This window comes from Cololabis saira, chromosome 12 (genome assembly GCF_033807715.1).
Source record: "Cololabis saira isolate AMF1-May2022 chromosome 12, fColSai1.1, whole genome shotgun sequence".
In the NCBI taxonomy this organism is placed as follows: Eukaryota; Metazoa; Chordata; class Actinopteri; order Beloniformes; family Belonidae; genus Cololabis; species Cololabis saira.
In genome coordinates this window covers 10956827-10977205 of record NC_084598.1, presented here as the reverse complement: position 1 = coordinate 10977205, position 20379 = coordinate 10956827, and the positions used below count along the sequence as shown (strand labels likewise).

Sequence of the window (20379 nt, the reverse complement as noted above, 5' to 3'; positions counted from 1 at the left end):
ACCAGAATTAGGTATAATCTTTCAAAACTCTATTAGCACATTTCAACAGAACTGAAAGAAAGTCCTCATTTAAAGACTATTGTTGGAGCATCATTATCCTTCTTCATTCTACCGATGTCACTTCTGAAACAGATTCAGTGTTTTTATCTGCATTGCAAGATTTGGTTCGGTTTAAAGTGGACGTATCATCTTTTTCCATATATTTGGATTTTCTTCAGTTTTGCAATGATGCATTCTCATCCCAAACATCATTGTAAGCTAAACAAGTCTCTACTGTGCAAGACTTGGCTATAAATAGCCATCTGATGTCCACTTTAACTATAAGACATGTATGATAACAGGCTTGTTATTTTCAATTACACTTCAGTGCTGTATCATCATCATGCTTTTGCAGCTTTCCTAACATGAAATAACAATAAAAACTTGAATGTTTACAATACAAAGCCATGTAGAAATTCTTGAACTGAATGATGGCTGAAGGAAGGATCTTGTCTCTAAAAAAAAAATACAACAAAAAAAACAGTCATAATGCATTGTTTGATGCTGAGAAAACTGCTTAGAATTCAGCTGCTTTTCCGCTGGCACAGCATGAGGCCTTCATGCAAGTCTGATACCTAAAATGAAATGATTTGCATGTGCTGTATTTGTGTTATTTTAAAATGTCTCTCCATTGCAAAGGTAAAATGCAAAGTGGCTGGCTGAACTCAAGAGATAAAAAGAGAGGCAGTCGGGGTGGGTCCGGGAGGAATATTATGCATATGAAGAGGACAACTGATGAAGTGTTTATAAACATTCTGTTCCGTTAGTGTGTACTTGCTTGGAGGCAGAGGAACGGTGGTGTTTCCCATCATTACTCTAAGCACAGTCCCATCCACAGGAGCACTCAGTTTAGAGAGACAAACAAAAAAGCATGATGTAAAGACTCTCAGCAGTAAAGAAGCTGCTCTTCTCTTTTTCTCTCCCCTTTCTCCTCATGATTAGCATTTCAAACAGTTCAATGTTTTGAATCAGGGCTTCAGCGTGTGCGCATGCCATCACAGGCTTGCAGGTGGCGGCTTGTCCAATCCGTGGGGTCCAAAAGCTGTTTTTCTGTGCGTGTGCTTATGAGTGTGCGGAGGCGCATTTGCGAGAGTACCCTCTTCGCAAGCGAGGACATGTCTAAAGGGATCTGACCTCTTTTGAAAGTTAACACCATGTAAAGGGACAGAGTTGACTGCAAATGCTACAAACTGTAATCATACATTTCTCAGTGTTTGTGGTGTTTTGCTTTGATCAGTGGAGAGTCATGAGCCACTGACCGCGTTAGAATTCTGCCACCTGGAAATCCACAAAATCTCTTTTTAAGTGTCTGCCAGCAGCTCCATCCAAACTTTGATTGAGTGCATCGAAATGTGCCCAGCATTTCAAGCATGAAAACAAAGACTTTGCAAAAGCTTTCTGTTTGGATTGAAAAAGGTGCTGCATCATTTTATCTCAAGTCAATTGTTCATAGATTGCCCTCTCTGTGGGATTAACACACACACACACACACACACACACACACACACACACACACACACACACACACACACACACACACACACACACACACACACACACACACACACACACACACACACACACACACACACACACACACACACACACACACACACACACACACACACACATATATATATATGTACATATATAATATCCATCTGACAGGAGCCCGTTGTTACTCGTGTTCCCTGCAGCAGGTCAGGCGTGGCTCACGTTCATTACAGGGAGCTTCACTTGTGCTATCGTGCCACCTAAAAAAGAAAAAAAAAACAAAAACAAAAGAGGACAAAAAAATGTTATGCTCTTGTTCGTCTGTCTCTTTTTTTTCTCTCATCGACATGAGTGATCAATAGGTTTAACAGAGGGTAAAGTGTGGTGATGTGTCTAAAACTGTTGCTGGATTTTGTTCCCCTTTTTTTACCCAGACATTCTCTACACCTGCTTCCAGCTTCAAGAAACTGTCTTTCATCTTTTACCGTCCGTACATATGAAATGGTGTGCCAATTTATTTTTCCAAATGCTGGAAAAGAGTACATATGAACATGGTAGAGTCAAAGAGGTTAGAGATTCTCTCTTTTAAAAACGTAAGTGAAAATGCAATGGACATTTTGATTGACGCGTTACCCACTGGGTTGCCTTTCTGGGACTTCGACAATCGTACTTTTGGCGCCGTTCTTTAACAACTCCGGCAAGAATGCCGATTAGACTACACAAAAGACGGCTCAAATGTCCATGGCCAGACTGCATCTAAGGACGTGTGAAAGAGGAGACCTTAGGCAAGTCAGCTAATCAGGCTGGAGTGTGAAAGTGTAAGCTTTCTTCGCTGTGCTCCTTTACTGGTCACTAAGTCTTTTATGCGTCCAAATTCGTATTTGTACGTCGGTGTGAAGCAACGAGTTTCAAATAAATCACAACTGTGGAGGGTAGTTGTTGAATGGAGCCACTCCACCCATTAAAGGAGACACAATATGCCGGTTTTAACCTGTTGATAACATTTCCAGAGGTCTTAATGACAATTCATTGACTTATCTTCATCAGTGCACCACAAAAATGAGAACTCAAAAGCTCCCTTTTCAACCATGTCTTCACACTTTTGTTCATAGTAGCCAGTTTCAGTGGGTTGAGTCAGACACTATTTTGAAGGGTGTGCTTGTTTTAAGAGCTGCTCTACAACTTTTTTTTACCCAATGCAGTGTATTGTAAAGTTGGGCAGAAATAAAGACCAGAATGACGCCATTGCATGATGAATTTTGAGACATACGAGCCCCAAAGTGAGAAGATTGCATTCTGTTTGATTATTAAAAACCCAAATATAAACTCTCAGGAACAGTGAGTTTCATGTCCCCTTTAAATCCAGCACAAATGAACCAAAAGGTGTAAAAACAGGGGGTAGAAGAAACCTGTGGTCCTGGAATCCTGCGGCGTTCTGACCCGAGCACATATGGATCACCGTCAGAGAGCATCTTTACTATCAAACCTGTGATATCATTAGTCTAACGCTGTGCTTATAAACTCTGCTGTGGTCTATCCCTTTCATGTTCAAACTCTCCCTCAATTAATAGTCTTCCTAAGCACAGCACCACTGCCCGAGGGCGAGGCTCCTTTTTTTTTTTTTTTTAAGTATGGAGGCAAAAGCGAGTGCATCACTTCAATCTCTACGTTGATTCAGCTCTTACAATCCCTCACTCTGTGTGGGCTGAGACTTGTGCAAAGATACACAAACATGGAACCATAAAGCAGCCTTGAGCTCGCTTGGAGGTGGCACAAGCAACTCCTGGCCATTTTTGTTATTTTGGAGCAGTCACAAGTGGTGATGGCCACGTAATGGGCTTCTAACGTTTAAATCAGGTGCATGAGGAAAATAAAAATAAGGTTGTTTTTTTTTTTTTTCAAAGATTAATACAAATTCAAGTTGCCTTTATACAGTGTGTGAAAAAGGCTTGCCAGACATAGCAACAGTAACTAAGCAAGGGTTACTGTGAAGGACAAACCTATGCTGTTCTGTTTTTTTTCCTCTTTTGTTCAAGTGTATCATTGTCTGATGGCGACATGATGACTGTGAAGCCACTGATCATTTCCTGCATGCTTCCTGTGCTCACCTGCCCTAGTTTCACTGGAAAATGTTTCCCTCCCATGAATAATATATATTGAAAAGTTCAAGAAAAAGTCAACTTCTGAGAAAGAATTGTTGTTTTTTTTAGGCAATAGGGTTTCCTTTGGTCGTCAGATTTAATTATATGGGTTTGAGGTCTCTGTATAAATTTGCAGCTTATTTCCTGTTTGTCCTCTTGGACCCATCTTTCACCAGATTATAGAATTAGGTTTTCTGATCCTGCTGTGCCTGGTGAGAGCAAAAAGGGTGGATATATCGCCTATGGAAGCTGTTATCATGCTTGATTGTAGAGTCTTCCAGCATCACGGGAGAGCTTACGAAAATAAAGCTTCATGAAGAATATTCACAAATCTGCCGGGCTTTGTCCGCACAAGAGTAAAGCTACAAAAAAAAAAGCAGAGACGTACCATATGACTACATTTAAGCATCTATGACTGCCATGTCTGAGTCTCAAATCGTTATGTGCTTTGTGCTTTGCAGGACTGTTGCCACAATTTTCCACTCTGATAATGATAGATGTGATATTCATATACTGTGCCAGCCTACTTACCAGTGATGTAAATGGCTGCCATCATTGCCATCATTATGTGCCTCATTGCTCTGTTTATCCTTACAACGGCAACCTTATGAGCACACTATATAGCCACTCAGCTATTCCATAATTAATACTTTGCTAGCGCTCCCCATTTAGTGCACTCTCAATCTTGTAAGGGCCACGCACCATCTGAATGAATCATGCATATATATACTCCAGGTATGCTAATATGATTCATTTTGATACCTGTATGGATTCGGCTGTCTGCCTCTAAAACTCTCTTTCCACATCCTCTGTTCTTTCTTATCCAAGTCTCCTCCTTTTTTTCTCAAAATCTGGCCAGCTTCAAGCAGCCCCCCTCCAAAACCCCACCCTTCCTCACCCTGCAGAGCCAAGCTCTGTGCAAGGTTTCATCCTGTCAAAAGGGGAGTTTTTTTTTTCTTTGTCATTCCCTCGGTGATTACTCCAGGAGGTTCAAACACTGACTTGAGACATCTTGAGACAAATTTGATTTTTGCTGCTACATAAACATAAACATAAAGCGAGCAGAGTGGCCACAATGGATTTGCAACATGTCCAGGTTGCACCCTCAGCAAACCCCAATCCCTCCAAATAATCAAGTGGGTACAGTAAATAGTTGGATGGATGAATGGATGGTGATTTGGACTATGACTCAGACTAATGCACACACCCTCCCCACTTCTCACCTTTGTGGTCTTCACTTTGTTCCCAGAGATGCATGACCAGCCAGTGAGGTCAGGCAGAACTCGGCACTCCTCCTCCTCCAGACACGGTTCCATTTTACACCACCACTTCTGACGCACAATGGAGGCTGCAGAGTGTGTGTCAGGGAGAGAGAAGTCGAGAGAGAGGAAAAATGCCAAGGCAGAAGGTCATTTCCTAGATTGAAAGACTTCCGACAAGAAAACATGTTTGGGAAAAACATCTCAATCACGATGTCACACTCTTATGGATCCTAAAAGCTTCAGTGTCAGAGGATTCTGGTGAAAGTGACCCTACTTTGACATATAATACTTTCTTGTCATGTCAGAATATTTCTGGAAAATAGAGCTTCAAGAGGGTTCAGTAATTTTACCTTCAACACAAGAGGGCAGAGCTCTTGTTGTCCCTGCTACCTGTCCAGGGAAGCAGGAACACTTGACTGTTTGAGAGCGCTCTTCAATCTTATTCTTATTGCAGCACCGATGAGCAGCAACTACTTCACATGTTCCTGTCCTATCCTGTGATGACCCTGAGAAAGACATTTTGTAGGTAAAGATTACTTTTTTTTTCATGAATTCTTTTTTTTTCTTTTCTTCTTTATGTACATTGAGTTTTGTATTTAGGCACGAGGCATTTTGATGAGATCGCCTTCCACAGAAAAGAAATGATTAGAGTCCGACTGCTAAAGTCTCTTGGCTTCATGTGAATTCAAATAAATACAGCAATCTTTAGTTCACGTGGCACAGCAGTCCAATTATTACCTGGACTACCTTGTTCGGTTGTTTTTGAAGGTACAGCACCACCTAGTGGAGGAAAAGCATCGCCATCAATGCAACAGGCCAGGAAAAAATGATTGAGAAAATAAATCCATGGATGTCATCTCATGTTCCAGATTAACAGAAATGTGCAGAGGAGACATTGTAGTGTCATATCTGTTTCTGAATCATTTCACTGAATCCTAAAAGTTAAGAGATTCATTGTAGCATTTTTAGAATTTTAGTATTTATCACTAATTATTCCTGTTGCTGCACTTAAGCCGTAACAAGTAACTGGTGTTACAATAATTTGGAACTTAAAATTCTATCTGACTGCGTGGAGGATCACTCACTACTTTATATAATACAATGTTATTATATATCATATAAAATACAATATATACACACTACTTTAATTTAAAATTCCAAACAAAGACAGAGGCCTCAGGTTTAATTTTGTAAGTATTCGTGCACGGATGCACTTGTGGGGCTGGTGAAGTGTATCTAAGTATTTCTACCCCACAATATTACTCAAATACAATCCGGAGGTAGTTTACTTGAATATTTCCCTTTGATGCTACTTTATGTTTGTGTTCAACATGCAATTGCAACCATTGTTTTTGTCTTTTCAATAGGGTTCCCAAATCCTTTTAGCATTTTTCCTTGAAAACAAAAGCGATTATGAACCCACAACATTTGTATATATCTTGCAACCCCTTGAAGTAGTCAGTTCAGAAAGACTGAAATGCTTCATACAAATGAATTATTTCCACAAATGGTACATTTGCTGTTTTTTCCAGCGTTCTCCAGCAAACAAATGAAAACAATGACATACAGACAAGAAACGACATTTGCATTTGACTTGAGTAAGAGACTCAGCCAGCCTGGAGATCTTATTACTGGAGCTTCCCACCGGGCCAACAGATTGGTGACCAGGAGCCAATAATGAGCCCCTCTGGGCAGGCCAGTGGTCTGGCTGGGTCTGACACTTACCCATCTGTCCCCTGGAGCGTTGGTTGCCACTGGACACTATCTGGATGCCGAGGTTTACTATACAAAACAACAGCAGGCTCCAGTGTAGTGGATGTGTCCATATGTTTGTCTTCATCCTGCTATACAAGACAAGATAGACTCATCTAGATTAACATAAACTGTGGCAAACATGTTTCCCCAAAACTATGTGATTTACATATTAGATTCTCTGACTCTGACATGTTATTTGTGATTATCAAACCACATCTACTTGCTGATCATCACAAGCTAAGCCCTGAAAAATCAAAGACACACCATAATAAACCCTGATGAGGGGCAACTTTGGAAGCAGACAAGAATGGGTCATCGCCCTCATTTCTGACTCACATTATCCTTTCAGCTGTGTACATCTCGGTGTCCTCCAAAACAAGTTGTATTCCGGATGAGTCACACAGAAACTGGGACACGGATTTTAATGACAAATCACAGCAATAAATAATCAAGAGCAATGAAGATGGGGATTAGAAGAGTGCTAGTTTGCTCGAGGCATTTTTATTAATCATATATTATATTAAGGATGCAGGTAATCCATGTTTATTGGGGTTTTTTTACAGATTTTGTATTTTTTCGGCACTAGTTAAGTCATTAAGGCCGTTTATTCACAATTAATCCAAACGACGAACAGTGTCAACTATATTCACAAACAACGCGGCATGCATGCATAAGATTAGACGTGATTCGTTTTCAGTAGACTGGTTCTGCAATTGACCCATTACACTTGAATACTTTTTTATGAAATTAATCAGCTATTAACATGCAAGGCCAGTGCTCAGAAACTTACTTGTGCTCGCCTTGTTGATGTGCAGAGGTCCACATCCTTGCAGGAGGGGAAGTTTTCAGCGCTTATTCATCTCCATTTCCTGAAGTTTTTGGATCGCATCAGTGCAAATAGGTTGAGAGTTGAAAAACAACCAAACCAAGTGGAGTCCGTGTCTGTGCTGGTCAGTGTGGAGCATGGATCTATAATATTAACGGTGTGGAGCCGGTCCTGACCGGGATCCAGACCCAGAGACGCGTCTGCCTGCAGCCATGATGATGAGCGACCTTCCCGGCAGGATCAAGCCCTTCAGCCGCCTAAACCCGGCAGGAAAATTAAAACTTAATCAAGACGGAAACCATCTGTCTCCCGGACAATAAGCGAGCACTTTCATTAACGCCCTAAGAGGCTTAAAGTGAGAAGTGACATCCTGGCTGTCACACACTGAAGCCTGATTTATGGTTCCGCGTTAAATCGACGCAGAGCCTTCGCCTATGGGTACGGCGTACCGTGCGCGTGGCTGCGTGTCCTACGCCGTAGGCTCTGCGTTGGTCTAACGCGGAACCATAAATCATCCTTGAGAGGAGAGGATAAAGTGCGTCTGAAGACTGCAGTTTCTCGGGTCTCCGTTTATTTCTTGTTTATCAACCGACAAAAAGAAAAAAGTTTTATTTCCCTTTCCAAGGCCAAGCCTTATGCTAATTATGAGACTTAAAAAACACTATAGGACTTTTCTTGAAGAAATAAGTAAATTACACCACGTTTTAAAAATCAGTCATTCCATTTGCAGCAATTTATTAAAACTAACACGAGGAATAAAAATCTAATTAACCAAGCCTTAGTTTGTTTTCCCTTTTTTTCAAAGGCAATAGATGAAGAAATAATGCTTCAGTAACATTCATTTGAGGTGTGCAACTGAATGTTAGTTGATTTATGGTTGTATTTAAAACCAGTTGTCTTCCTAACATTTCTTTGTTTATTACACATACTTGTCCTATGACATTATATCAGAAAGTAATTTGATTCTTGATTTGAGTTAGTGTGTAAACCATAACATTAAGACCATCCTTTAAATATTTTGAGCAGATCCTTTAAAGCCTGGACAAAGATCAGCTGAGGGTGTCCTGTATCTGGTACCAGGATATACTGGGATGGTACCTATAGATCCTTTGATTCTTGTGGGTGTTGAGATGCTGTCTCTGTCCATTGGGATTGCTTCTCACATGTTCCACCAGGTCCCACCAGACTGGGATCTGGGAAGTTTGGAGTTCAGATGAATACTTCACTCTCTGTGTTCTTCCTAAAAACAATGTTGGGGCATCACATTTGCTTCAAAAACAGAGTTCATGGTGGACTACAAAGACTACAAAGGGCCCAGGTCCACTGGCTGCTAGTATGCAGGTATGATGTGTTCCTGCTGAAATGCTGTTTGGTTGTTGGCACCGACCATTGCACCAGATGTCTTGTGGTTTCTTCAGGTGTACTTTTGTAAACGTCTTCCGTGCATCCTCTTGGAAGACAAGAAACTTTCATCAAGCAACTCTTCCGAATAAAATCGACTTGTTCAGTGTTTTAATATATAGGTGGAAAAAGCTATGTTGTTCATCTTATGCTGTATTTGCCCAATAATAAGCTCCACCATGATCAGAGGATTTTTATCAAATTGTATTTTATTACTGCAAAAAAACTGACTGCAAAGACCACGAAACGTGAGGTGGGCAAGAGTTGAAGAGCCTGCCCACCTTAGATGTGTCTGGTGTGACATGAGGGTTGTTTTGTTTTTTTAATTTCATACCTTTATAAATCCAGAGTTTGAAGAAGTTGAAGCCCTTCGCTGACAGAACAATTTTAAGGCTCTTCAGGACTGACATTTTTCTAGAGACCCTTGTTATGGGGCGCATGATACCCTACCCAAAAGAAAGAACAAAAGAAAAACAAAAATAAAGCTCATTCAATGTTTGCTTCTTAATTTTAGTATTAAGATCGAGCCGCAATATCATCGTCCTCCAACTTATTCACAGTCAACCATTATTAACTGATGGCCGACAGTTTTTCCAAATAATGTTACAAAGGAGTTATCAATATATTTATATTTACAAGATAAAACCTTAATTGAAACTTTGCCTTGTTGCTTTTTCTTTTAAGAAAAAAAAACTAGAACTGCTGTTTTTTTTATAGGATGGGGAAAAATAACAAGAGACCATTTCATGATAATAAAAGTTTATTAGAGAACAAATATCGATTCTCAAATGACAGGAAAATGGCTATTATTGCATGTCAGCGCAGGACAAATACACAGAAGTAAACAATCTTAGTTGTTAAAAAAAGAAAAACTGTTATTAAATGATTCCAGGTTCATACAACATGCTATCTTCCAGGTGAGGCATTACTCCTCTTATTTACATTATATCAGTGTGCTACAGCAACAACACGGGAACATTGAGACCAAACATCTAATTTGCATTCAGCTTCATTAGTGCTAATCAAGCGGTGAAATTGAGCTTGAAGAGAACTGTCTGTGGCGTGGTGACATCAGCGACAGCTATTTCCTGGCCATCTGACAAACCCAGCTCTGCATCAGAGAAAAATAACAGACCCCATTTCAACCCGGTTTCCTAAACTTTCTTCACATCTCCACCTAAACAGATTGGAAATGTTGTGAGTTTCTTATTACCTTTTAAAGTTTTGCAGAGATTGGGCCTGGTGCGTTCTTCGATGGATTTAATCGACTGAAACAAAAGAGGCAGTTTAAATGTATTTGATAAAAGTATTGACCAGCACACACACACACACACACACACACACACACACACACACACACACGTGAGGTGCATTACCTGCAGATACAGCGTCTTGTTCTTTCCTTCCAGAGTTGTGGTGATAGCAGGAGATTTCATTTGTCTGGAACAAAAAGAAAAATCAACATGCAATCTTTAATTGATCGCTGGTATTTTTCTGCAATGTAACTGAAAAATGATTTTTGCTGAGCACTCACAGAGAAGCATTTTCTGTCAGGTACTCCAAAATCTCCTGTAGTTTGGCAGAAGGAGGGAACTGGAGATCCTGAGGAACTTGGCTGCAAGCTGTACAATTTTCCTGTTAAAAGAGATCATTCTGATCATTCTCTACAAGCGCATCTGGATAAGGCACAGCTGACAAAACAAACGTACACAAAAGCTGAAGAAAAACAAACCTTTCGCTCGGCTTCAAAGGTGTAGGTGTACAGTCCATCCACATCATTAAAGACCAAGTAATTATTTAAAGGAATATATGCGCTGAAAAGAAAGATATGATATTAAATGTGGCATTTAACTGACAAACAATGAGATTAGGAATTAATCAAAAAGTGTTTCTTCCACAAACCTTGTAGCAATTTTAAAAACTTCTGTTGCACAGGCAGCTGTGGAGGACAAAAGTAAAATTAGGTAAACTTTTCTTGATAGATTAAAAACCAGAAGATACATTATTTGTACTCAAGGACTACACCACATTAGAAAAATAACCCAGTGGTGTAGTCATCTGCTTGTAAATAATCTGCCTGGTTAGACCTACAGAATAAAGTGAACATTTTCCATGATATAATCTCTGCTACTTCACTAAAGTCGTTGGACGCCTGGGCATCATCTGAGAGAATCTGCACAGACACTCTGATGAACAGATTTATGAACTGAGGACAACACCAGAGTCCTCTGTCCACATGATCACACTTGAAACCTCACATAACATGTTGCAACATGTTTTAAAATCTAATTTCAAATGGAAAAGAAAATGCAGCCCAAACTGGCATTTTTAGTCTCAGATATAGTCGACCACTATGTGTGAATGTGCGCAGCAATGTCATAAGATCTATACCTTTACATCATAGCAGCTACTGGTTCACATGACAAAGTCACCACATGACCGTAGCATTCTGAGACGGTAAGGAGCTACAGATATCACAACAACCTGGGACACAAGCAGGCCCAAATAAACTTCCACAATTCTTGCTTGATTTGATCAGGAATCAAGCAAATTGTTCCAAAGTGTCTAATAATATTTTTTTTCTTTGCATGAAAGCACACATTTGGGCACCTAAACTGACAAACGAATCACAAAATTCAAGATAACTCATCCACCGCCATCCATCGCCCCCTTGTTTGGGCAACATAACTCAGCATATATATCAGCCAACTGGATCAAATCTGTAGGATGCTGTAACAATCCAGACCCAGAAGAGAGTAGATTTATCCAATTTCTTGCATAAATCCATCTATTGGGACACTGAGCTGCATTTTGTTGTACCTCTGAAGTAATCAGCAGTGTGATGATGTCAAAAAAAGTCTAAACTGTGAAAGATGTGGTGGAGTGGAGTTGCTAACTCCTACCCCCTCAAAGGGGTTGTTATTAATAAAGCTGAAAACATGTGTTGGAAAAGGGACCTGTTGTACAGTTTCTCTTCAGTATTTTCACCAAAACATGTCTCAAATATTTCACAAAGACTTCAATAAACTGTTAGCTTTTACAGAATAGAAGCAGGACAGTCCTGAGCCCTTTTGAGACAGAAAGCCTACAAGTATATTAAAAAAAGGCATATTTGATCAACTATTTGCACATGAGAGATTTTAGCATTATGTTAAGAGTGAAAGGGCTGCGAGCTGTAAATCTCCATTAATTACCTGTTGTGTGAAATGAAAATGATTTAAGTAAGTAAATAAATAAATTTAAAAGCTGTAGTGGTGGTGGTAAACCATCAGGTGTCATGATAGCCTCTAACTAAAGCGGGCTAAGCCAAAAAAAGGAAAAGAGAAGCAAAAAAAAGACTCAATCCTCCATACCAGCGATAACGGCATTAGTGGATGCCACAGCAGGAATGATCCTCTTCACAACTCCTGTCAAACAAGACATAAATGAGAATTTAATTCATCACTTCTGTCAAAAAAAAAGCCCAACTAAAACTAACTGACGTGACAAATTAGCATTGAATAAGTGAATGTGTTGTAATTGACAGATTTACCTTGTGTGAGTCTGTATGTCACTCCTGTGATGTTAAACTCTGCTGCTCTTTCTTGGGATCTGTCAAACACCCACTGGATGTGTTCTGGATTGTCTCCATCTAAACTCGTTTCTGGTGGAGAAGAAGACGACAGCTGTCAGGCCATTTTCTGACAATGAGATGTTAGCTGCTGGGATGAAATGTGAATGCTTTAGCTCACCTCCAAATGGCTTTTCCTTGGGCCACTGTAAGATCCTGGCATATTCAACGCAGTGTTCTGGTAGCCTGGGCATTGATGCAATGGTGCACATGGGGAAGTTTATCTGTGGATTGTGATATAAAACTCAGGGGTAAGTAAACAAGTATTTAAAGAAGCCCTAGATTTGTGAAAAGTAAAGTTATCTTTCATTTAGAGAAGGGATCAATCTGATCCAATGTTGTCTTCAGGGGCCAACACTCTTGTAAGTCACAATATTAAAATGACAACATTGTTAAAAAAAATAAACAAAGATTTGCAACATTCATAATGTAGACATTTATCTTTAGCTTTTATTTAACTTTAATTTCAAATATTTGGTCTGAAAACCTTTAAATAGTTGCTGTTGCAACAGCCCTACTTTATTCTTCCTGTACAGATACAGCATGGTTGCTTAAGACTTCTGAAGGATAATGTAAGGTTTTTTCTACATATACATATTACATTTTTAAATGGACACCTTTACCGTTTTTGCCATAAACTGTATGATTCAATTAAATTCCCTTTGAATTCAATGCATTTTTGTATATTTCTGGCTCTGTGGTTTACTAAAGCCTCACACATAAAACCAATAATATTTGTTTTAAATATATAAAAAAAATACTATTAGAATGGTAATATCTCTGATTTTTGAAACAGTATGTCTTATTAGGAGTTATAGAGCATAATTGTATCAGAATGGAAAAAGGTAGATCAGTGCACCAAACTTCAATGTCATCCTTTTTTTTATAAAAGATCCTGTTCCAACTTTTAGATTCCTTTGCATAAATCCAGTCTAAAAGACTCCCTCTAGAGTAGACTATTTTCTTCTGGTAATCAGATCTGCCAGCGCAGCGACCACAACATACATTCTCATTCACACGCAGAGCAGCGGACCGGCAGCCGGCTCGTACTAGCGCCATGACAGCCGGGACTGGCTATTATTTTGGCACACAGCAGAAAGTGTAACAAATCTCTAACGAACCAAAATGAGTGAGTTGAATTGAATTGAGTGAGTGGCATTTGCACTCCACACTGCCCTTTCTCACCTGGACCGGAGGAACAGTTATGTGCGAATGCTGTTTGTGGACTTCAGTTCAGCCTTTAACTGCATTTAACCATCCACACTCATTACGGAGACCAAACCTCCTGCTCAACGTCAGCAAAACCAAAAAGCTAATTGTGGACTTCCGGAGGCTACAGAGAGAATAACATGCCCCCGTTCACATAGAGGGAGAAGCAGTGGGAGTTACTCAGTTACTTCAGGATCCTGGGGATAAATATCAGTGAGGATCTCAGCCGGTCACGACACACTGACATTACCATCGGGTCAGCAAGACAACATCTCTTCTTCCTGCGGCACCTTATGGCGCTTTTGCACTAGTCCCTCCTCCGCCCGGCTCGGTTCGGCGCGGCCCCGTCTTGCACGTTTGCACTAGGGGCTGAGACGGGTAGAGCCGCTCCAAGCCGATACTATTTCTGTAACCATTCTGGCGAGGTTCTTTGCGGGCTGAGCCGGGACTATTTCTGACGTCACCACCCTCCACGCCTCTGATTGGTCGGGGGCAGGGCCGTCAGACGTTTGAATCAGGAAGCGGGAGTCAGCGCGAGAGCGACCCGCGGCTCGCGGCGATTTTATTATAAAGCGCAAAACGTCTGTTTGGTGATCCAACTCTGAGGTGCAGATGTTCATAAACCTGGTGACTGACGAGAGAATTAAAAAAGGGATGTAGACGGGCTGTTTTACTCTCAGCCGCTCGCGGCTCCAGCTGATTTCTCATCAGCGCCGACATGAACAAAGCGGTTGCGCAATCGAGTACGTCACAGCAGCTTCACCCCAACCCCCCCACTTCTCACCTGGCTGTGGAAAAAGAAACGGGGACAAATGGGTAGAGGCATGACGAGCCGAGTCAGGCTCAGTAAGTCCTAGTGCAAAAGTGCCATTAGAAGGTTTGGCATGGACACCAGGATGCTCACTGACGTATATAGATGCACTATAGAGTATCCTGGCTGGGAAAATCAGTCTGGTATGGCGGCTGTACCATCTTCAAACCCAAAGCACTGCAGAGGGTGGTAAATCAGTTTAGCGCATCACCAGGTCGGAACTGCCAACCATCCAGGACATTTACAACCAGTGCCGTAGGAGGAAGACTAGAAGGATCCTCTCTGACCCCAGGCATCCACACTCCCAACTGTTCACGCCCTTCCCCTCTAGGGAACGATTCAGGAGCATCCGCACAAGAGCCAGCAGCTTCAGAGACCCACAAGCCATCGGGCTTCTGAACTCCAGATGTCACCCAGATTACACATCTCATACATCTTGCAGACAACTATATAGTTGGATTGTTTCTATCTTATTCTATTGTATTTTGTATTGCATTTTTGTGTTATTTGTATTATTATAACTGTGTTTATACATTTACTGTACATATTCTGACTGGTTTTACTGTTGTATCTTAAGTTACCTCTTACATAGAAGTGTGCACAGTTGAGTCAACACCAGCCACCAAAAATGTCATGTCCAGTAATGATGCACGTCATCATATGGTACTTGACAATAAAGAATCTTCACTCTTAAATTACTGGTATGAGTGCAACCACACCACAAGTGTAGCTGCAAAAAACTGGATTTAAAAGATTTTGGGACTAAGTCCTTATCTCCTCAGTGAGCAGCTGCATGACTGGCTGCCAATAATCCTCTTGTAATCACCTGATTTGCTGTTTACTTTTGTGACAATACAATCTGCATTACACTTCAGCTGGCTTGTTCTCTGTTAAATGTCCCCTGACTTCGAGAGGTTATCTAGCTGTTATTTGTTCATTTGTTTACCATGATTATTAGTACCTTCCTCCTATTTCTCTGACATAAATATGATGCTTTTGTTTACTGGGCTACATGCGGTAATCACGCCAGACACTGTTCTGCCCCCAGCACTTCCTGCAGTGTTACTGCAATCACAAATTAACATTTGTCGTTGAGCTGGAAAGACGACAGATTATAAGAGACATGAATGTGGTTTTATATGACGCACCGATGCTAAAACTCCACACTGTCAAATTCTCATAATCAATATAATTAATTACATCATTGGAGCTCTTATTAATGAGGAAAGTAGTATCTCTTTTGCAACCTATAATTAATAACAGTGCATGCTTACTTTTTTCCCCATTGTATTCATTGAAAAAATATTACATACAAATCTAAATGTGTTTACACTTCAGCTATTTATCACCAGTTGTGGGTGCTTATGTTAATTAACTTAGTCTATTTTTATTATGTTTGTGCATTAAAAAACAAAAAAAAACTGCTGTTGCTGCAAATTTAAAAGTGGAAGACCAACCATTGCACACCACAGGTACTTTCTTACACACAGAAGAGAACTGAACAACTTGTAAGTTTTATACTAAGTTATCAGAGTGGAAGAGTTTCAGTGTCATATGTCATCTTCTACACGCAAACCTTTACAATGAGGTGGAAGGCAAATATCTGCAGAAAGGTGTGCGGTACCTGTGGTGGGTACAGCTCCAAGGTGCAGTCGATACACGCAGTCATGCCTGGCAGAATGACACGGGCATTTCCTTTAAAGCCCTCTGTCCCTCCATCAATGAGAGGAATGATGGAACTGGGATCCAGGACTCCATCTTCATAGCTCAGGAGGGATATCTGGAGAAGACATAACCAACGTATAACACATATTAGAATAAGGTTGGCTACACCTATATATGCTTGTGACATGCAGAGGCTTATCACTGTTATCATTCATTTATTTTCTCCTACCAGCATCCCATTCATCCAGCGTCTGGCAATGATGGAGTCAAGTCCACAGACAATGATGTGGAACTCTGTAGAGAGAAGGTGAATGCTTAAAAATGAAAATAACCTCTCACATGTTTCTGTGAGCTCTGTTGTGGGTTGGAGTTGGAGAAACACACTTACGCCTGTAGAAAGAATCGTCAAAGTCTTGGATCTTTTTGTAGTGACTTCAAGTTATAAATAAGGAATAAAACTCATTATAAAAATACACTTCATAAACTTGATAAGTTCTTTTTATCTTTCAAGAGGGCAGTTAAGGATACGGTACTACTTTGCATCCTGGGACACGACTGTTGATGAAGTCAGCAGCTATTTCTGCCTTTGGTCTTCCGACGTCTTTGGGCCTAAATGATGCATAAATCATAAAAAAGTAAAAGTAAATATGAAAAGTAAATATGATCTGATCTTATCTCAACTAGTACTAATGGTTGCCAAATATTTAATAAACAAACTTGGGGGTTACTGAGATACATCGAGAGGATTTTGCACCAAATTTCTTTGTTTTGCCTGCTATTAACAAAGATTTAAAATGTGCATGAGATGAGACATTCAGATGAAACCAACCTGAAAAGGAACTGCCTGTTGAGGTTCGACACATCAATCGTGTCCATGTCAACCACATGAATGAGACGAAACCCTGATAGGGCCTAAAACAAAACAATATTATGGATTCATTCATCTAAAAATGTCAAAACGGTCTGCTATTTGTTAATTTAAACCTTAAGTACATTACTAAAACACAGATGCAAGCTGTTCCCTACCAGATTTTTAAGAAGTTCGCATCCAAGTCCTCCTGCTCCAATGACCAGAATCTTGCACGTCTCCAACAGAAACTGTAGAGACTGAAATGGCAGAGGCAACAAGATGTTTAAAGTATTTCACTGTAGATTATACTACTTTCCGTGACAGAAATGAACAGCATGCATTTCTTCATCAAGCATTTTAGTGTCACCTCAGTGCTGGGCTCAAAGTCGGGATGGGTGAACGGGCCCGGCCTCTCCAGAAACTTCCTCACATGATTCCAGCGGCCGTCCCAGTCGCAAGCAGCATCCCTGTGTCCACCATCAACAGCCATTCTGCACACACCAAAGGACACGGGATGCTTTTCTACTCCATGTATTTCTAAATGTTCACATTGCATCTAGGCCTGTGTTGAAAAAAATCGATTCTCATATTAATTCCTAAAAATCGATTCATATGTCTAAAGATCGATTTTTTTTTCTTTTATTTATTTATGTATTTTTTTTTCATCATTACAACTTTTGGTTATTTTTTTTGTTTATCCCCAAAAAAGGAATGTTTTGTTGGACACGAAAATGACTGGTGCCATGTTTTTGCCTTTAAATATGTTTAAAGGTATGAAAACATTAAAGTGTTAGGTTATAATTGCATAAATTGTCTATATGTCATTACTTTATATACTGTCTTGGAGTTACGTTTGCAAAAAATGCTAAAAACCAAATGCTCAAAAATTAAAAACCAAAATAGACCGAAAATGGAACAAATAAAAACGGAATGTGGGAAAAAATAAAACCGATTTCATCCGTCTCTGTTTGCTGCCCTGGATCTGTTTGATAATTCTGACCCACATGATGTTTCTGAAAGCAGTTCTATCAGCATTCTGGGAGCTGATTGGTTACAGCATCATTAGCTGCCAATACTTGCTGTTTAATCTCAATACTAGTAGTAATATTTTGCATAACTACAGTCATATAATTCATGCAACAGCTCAAAAAACAGTTTTAAAAACACTAACCCAAATCAATATCGGAATCGAATCGAATCGAATCTTGATAATCGATTCTGAATCTTAAGAATCGGAATCGAATCGATTCTTGACATTTGAATCGATTCCCAGCCCTAATTGCATCCCAGGTTTAAGAATAAATATGTAAATGTCAGCTACCGAATGGTGTTACCTCTTAAGAGTCGACCAATGTCTTTCAAAGGAAGCATTGGCATCAGGTCAAAGCAATGTGACTGCATTTACTCACCATATTAAATGTATAGAGAATAAATTACTGGAGATAATGTTTATGAAAAATTGTGTTATTGCAGTTAGAAAATAAGAAATGAGTGCATGTTTCAGTTATTTAAAGATTATCTCTGTGTACTCAGGCATCCCTCTGCAAATGTTAACAGCCACTTTATCAACATTGTTGTGTAAGTACACACGGTGTATCCTTTTCAGTGATGCCTTGCATGGATTTTGTTCACTGCAATACATTCTGATTTATTTACTTTCCTCATTCCGACATTTTGAATTAAGTACACACTCGTAAACACAGAGGATAAATGTGGAAGTGACGCAGCTTTTCAGGCTCATCTTACAAGAAAGATGGCTGTATCCAATCAGCTGTTTTGTTTGCATCACAGTACACACTGTAAATGCATACGATGCGCAAACGCGTGTTTACGTTAAAAGCGTTATAAGAGCCGGATCTCGCTCAAATGTGTGTTTGCATGTCTCCTGGCCCGGTGCTCGCTGCTCACGTAAACCTGCATTTAGCATTCGGTACTAACTTCTCAGTCAGGTCCTCTATTCGCCTTCTTTTCTTCTCCCTGAAACGAGATAGTAAAACTGGATTTCAACATGTCAATTTGGCACTAAAGTAGTATAATTTAGCGACGACAGAGTCATATTTCTGTCCATGGAGACTTACGGCTCCTCGGCATCCGCCATACTTTCACGGTCCCATGTCCTCGACTCTGACTGCTGCGTTCACGGGAGTCAGAGCTGCGCCGCTGCTGCGCAGGCGCCGAGCTCCTCCTCTCTTTATTGTTGACGTGAAGGCTGATTTATGGTTCCGCGTTACACTAAAGCAGAGTTTACGGCGTAGTTTACGCGGCGACGCGCACCGTACGGCGTAGGTTCTGCGTCGATTTAACGCGGAACCATAATTCAAGCTTTAGTACACCCTGGGCAGATTCAATCTTACAGTTTTACCCCGAACATAATATCACCATGTTACGAACAAAATACTTAAAATTTCCAATTACTTCCAAAGCAAAATAACTCAATTTTAAAACCTTAAATGGTGTAAACTAGTGGTGGCGAAAAAAAACGATATTGCAATATATTGTTGGAATAAATAATCGATAAGCTGACAGCAAATATCGATATTTTATTACAACACACATAATGGATTTACGCGGTTGTCACTGCACTATTGTTCATGCACTTCAATTTGTCCAGCTGTACAGTGTTTACATTTACAAGACTAGGAGGCAGTGAGGCTCTATGAAGATTTGGCATTGAATAAATGCATAACTACAGACGTTTTCCTTTTTATGGGATTTTTTTCTTTTTCACTCACATAGATCATGATATATCGTTGATGAAATTTCTTACAATATATCGAATGTCGTAGATATCGTGTATCGTGATATTATCGTGGGCCACATATCGCCAAAGTATTGAATCGTGAGTAACCCGTATTGTCCCACCCCTAGTGTAAACCCATCCAGTGATTTGTTGCGACAGCGATTTGGTATTGATACTAATAACTGTGTATTTTGTAATGAACGTGAAACCACTGATCAATGATTTTTTTTTAATGCATATTTTCTAATACCCTTTGGCAGGATATACATGACTGGCTTCATCCAAAGGTTTTTGATCTGCAGGACTTCACACGAAAAGCTATTATTTTTGGAATTTCAATGGACAATACCAATGATGACTTTCTTATTAATAATATCATAATTCTGGGTAAATTCCATATCCACAAATCCAAGTATATGAAAGTGAAACCTTGATTTTGTGTTTTCCATAACAAATTCCTTCACTTTTCTAAAGCCCTTAAACTCATGACAAAAAGAAATGCAATACAACTTCAGAACATAATTGTTGGATATAATTTATTGGATAAGCCCTAGCCCCTTCAATTATTTTCCTTTT

General features: G+C 39.9%; 2 protein-coding genes across 4 annotated transcripts; both read right to left on the bottom strand.

The window, feature by feature from the left end:
* Positions 1–1661: 1661 nt before the first annotated feature.
* Positions 1662–7683, bottom strand: LOC133456282 (chemokine-like protein TAFA-2). 3 transcript variants are annotated; one of them, XM_061734745.1, is made up of 5 exons: positions 7482–7683; positions 6662–6780; positions 5287–5442; positions 4898–5022; positions 1662–1793 (listed from the first exon to the last, which is right to left on the bottom strand). In XM_061734745.1, the coding sequence occupies exons 1-5, from the start codon at positions 7514–7516 to the stop codon at positions 1782–1784; spliced, it is 447 nt and encodes a 148-aa protein (XP_061590729.1). In that variant the 5' UTR covers positions 7517–7683; the 3' UTR covers positions 1662–1781. The 3 variants fall into 3 exon arrangements, with proteins under 3 accessions (XP_061590729.1, XP_061590730.1, XP_061590731.1); XM_061734746.1 differs by lacking the exon at positions 7482–7683 and adding an exon at positions 7028–7098; XM_061734747.1 differs by lacking the exon at positions 7482–7683 and adding an exon at positions 7028–7055 and having other exon boundaries at positions 6662–6777.
* A 1977-nt stretch (positions 7684–9660) lies between these two features.
* Positions 9661–19237, bottom strand: uba3 (ubiquitin-like modifier activating enzyme 3). Its single transcript, XM_061734744.1, has 18 exons — positions 19142–19237; positions 19002–19040; positions 17431–17554; positions 17240–17320; positions 17043–17125; positions 16742–16822; positions 16602–16645; positions 16443–16507; positions 16173–16328; positions 12650–12752; positions 12451–12561; positions 12272–12325; positions 10821–10857; positions 10651–10732; positions 10453–10553; positions 10295–10358; positions 10132–10186; positions 9661–10029 (listed from the first exon to the last, which is right to left on the bottom strand). The coding sequence occupies exons 1-18, from the start codon at positions 19159–19161 to the stop codon at positions 9941–9943; spliced, it is 1389 nt and encodes a 462-aa protein (XP_061590728.1). The 5' UTR covers positions 19162–19237; the 3' UTR covers positions 9661–9940.
* Positions 19238–20379: the final 1142 nt, after the last annotated feature.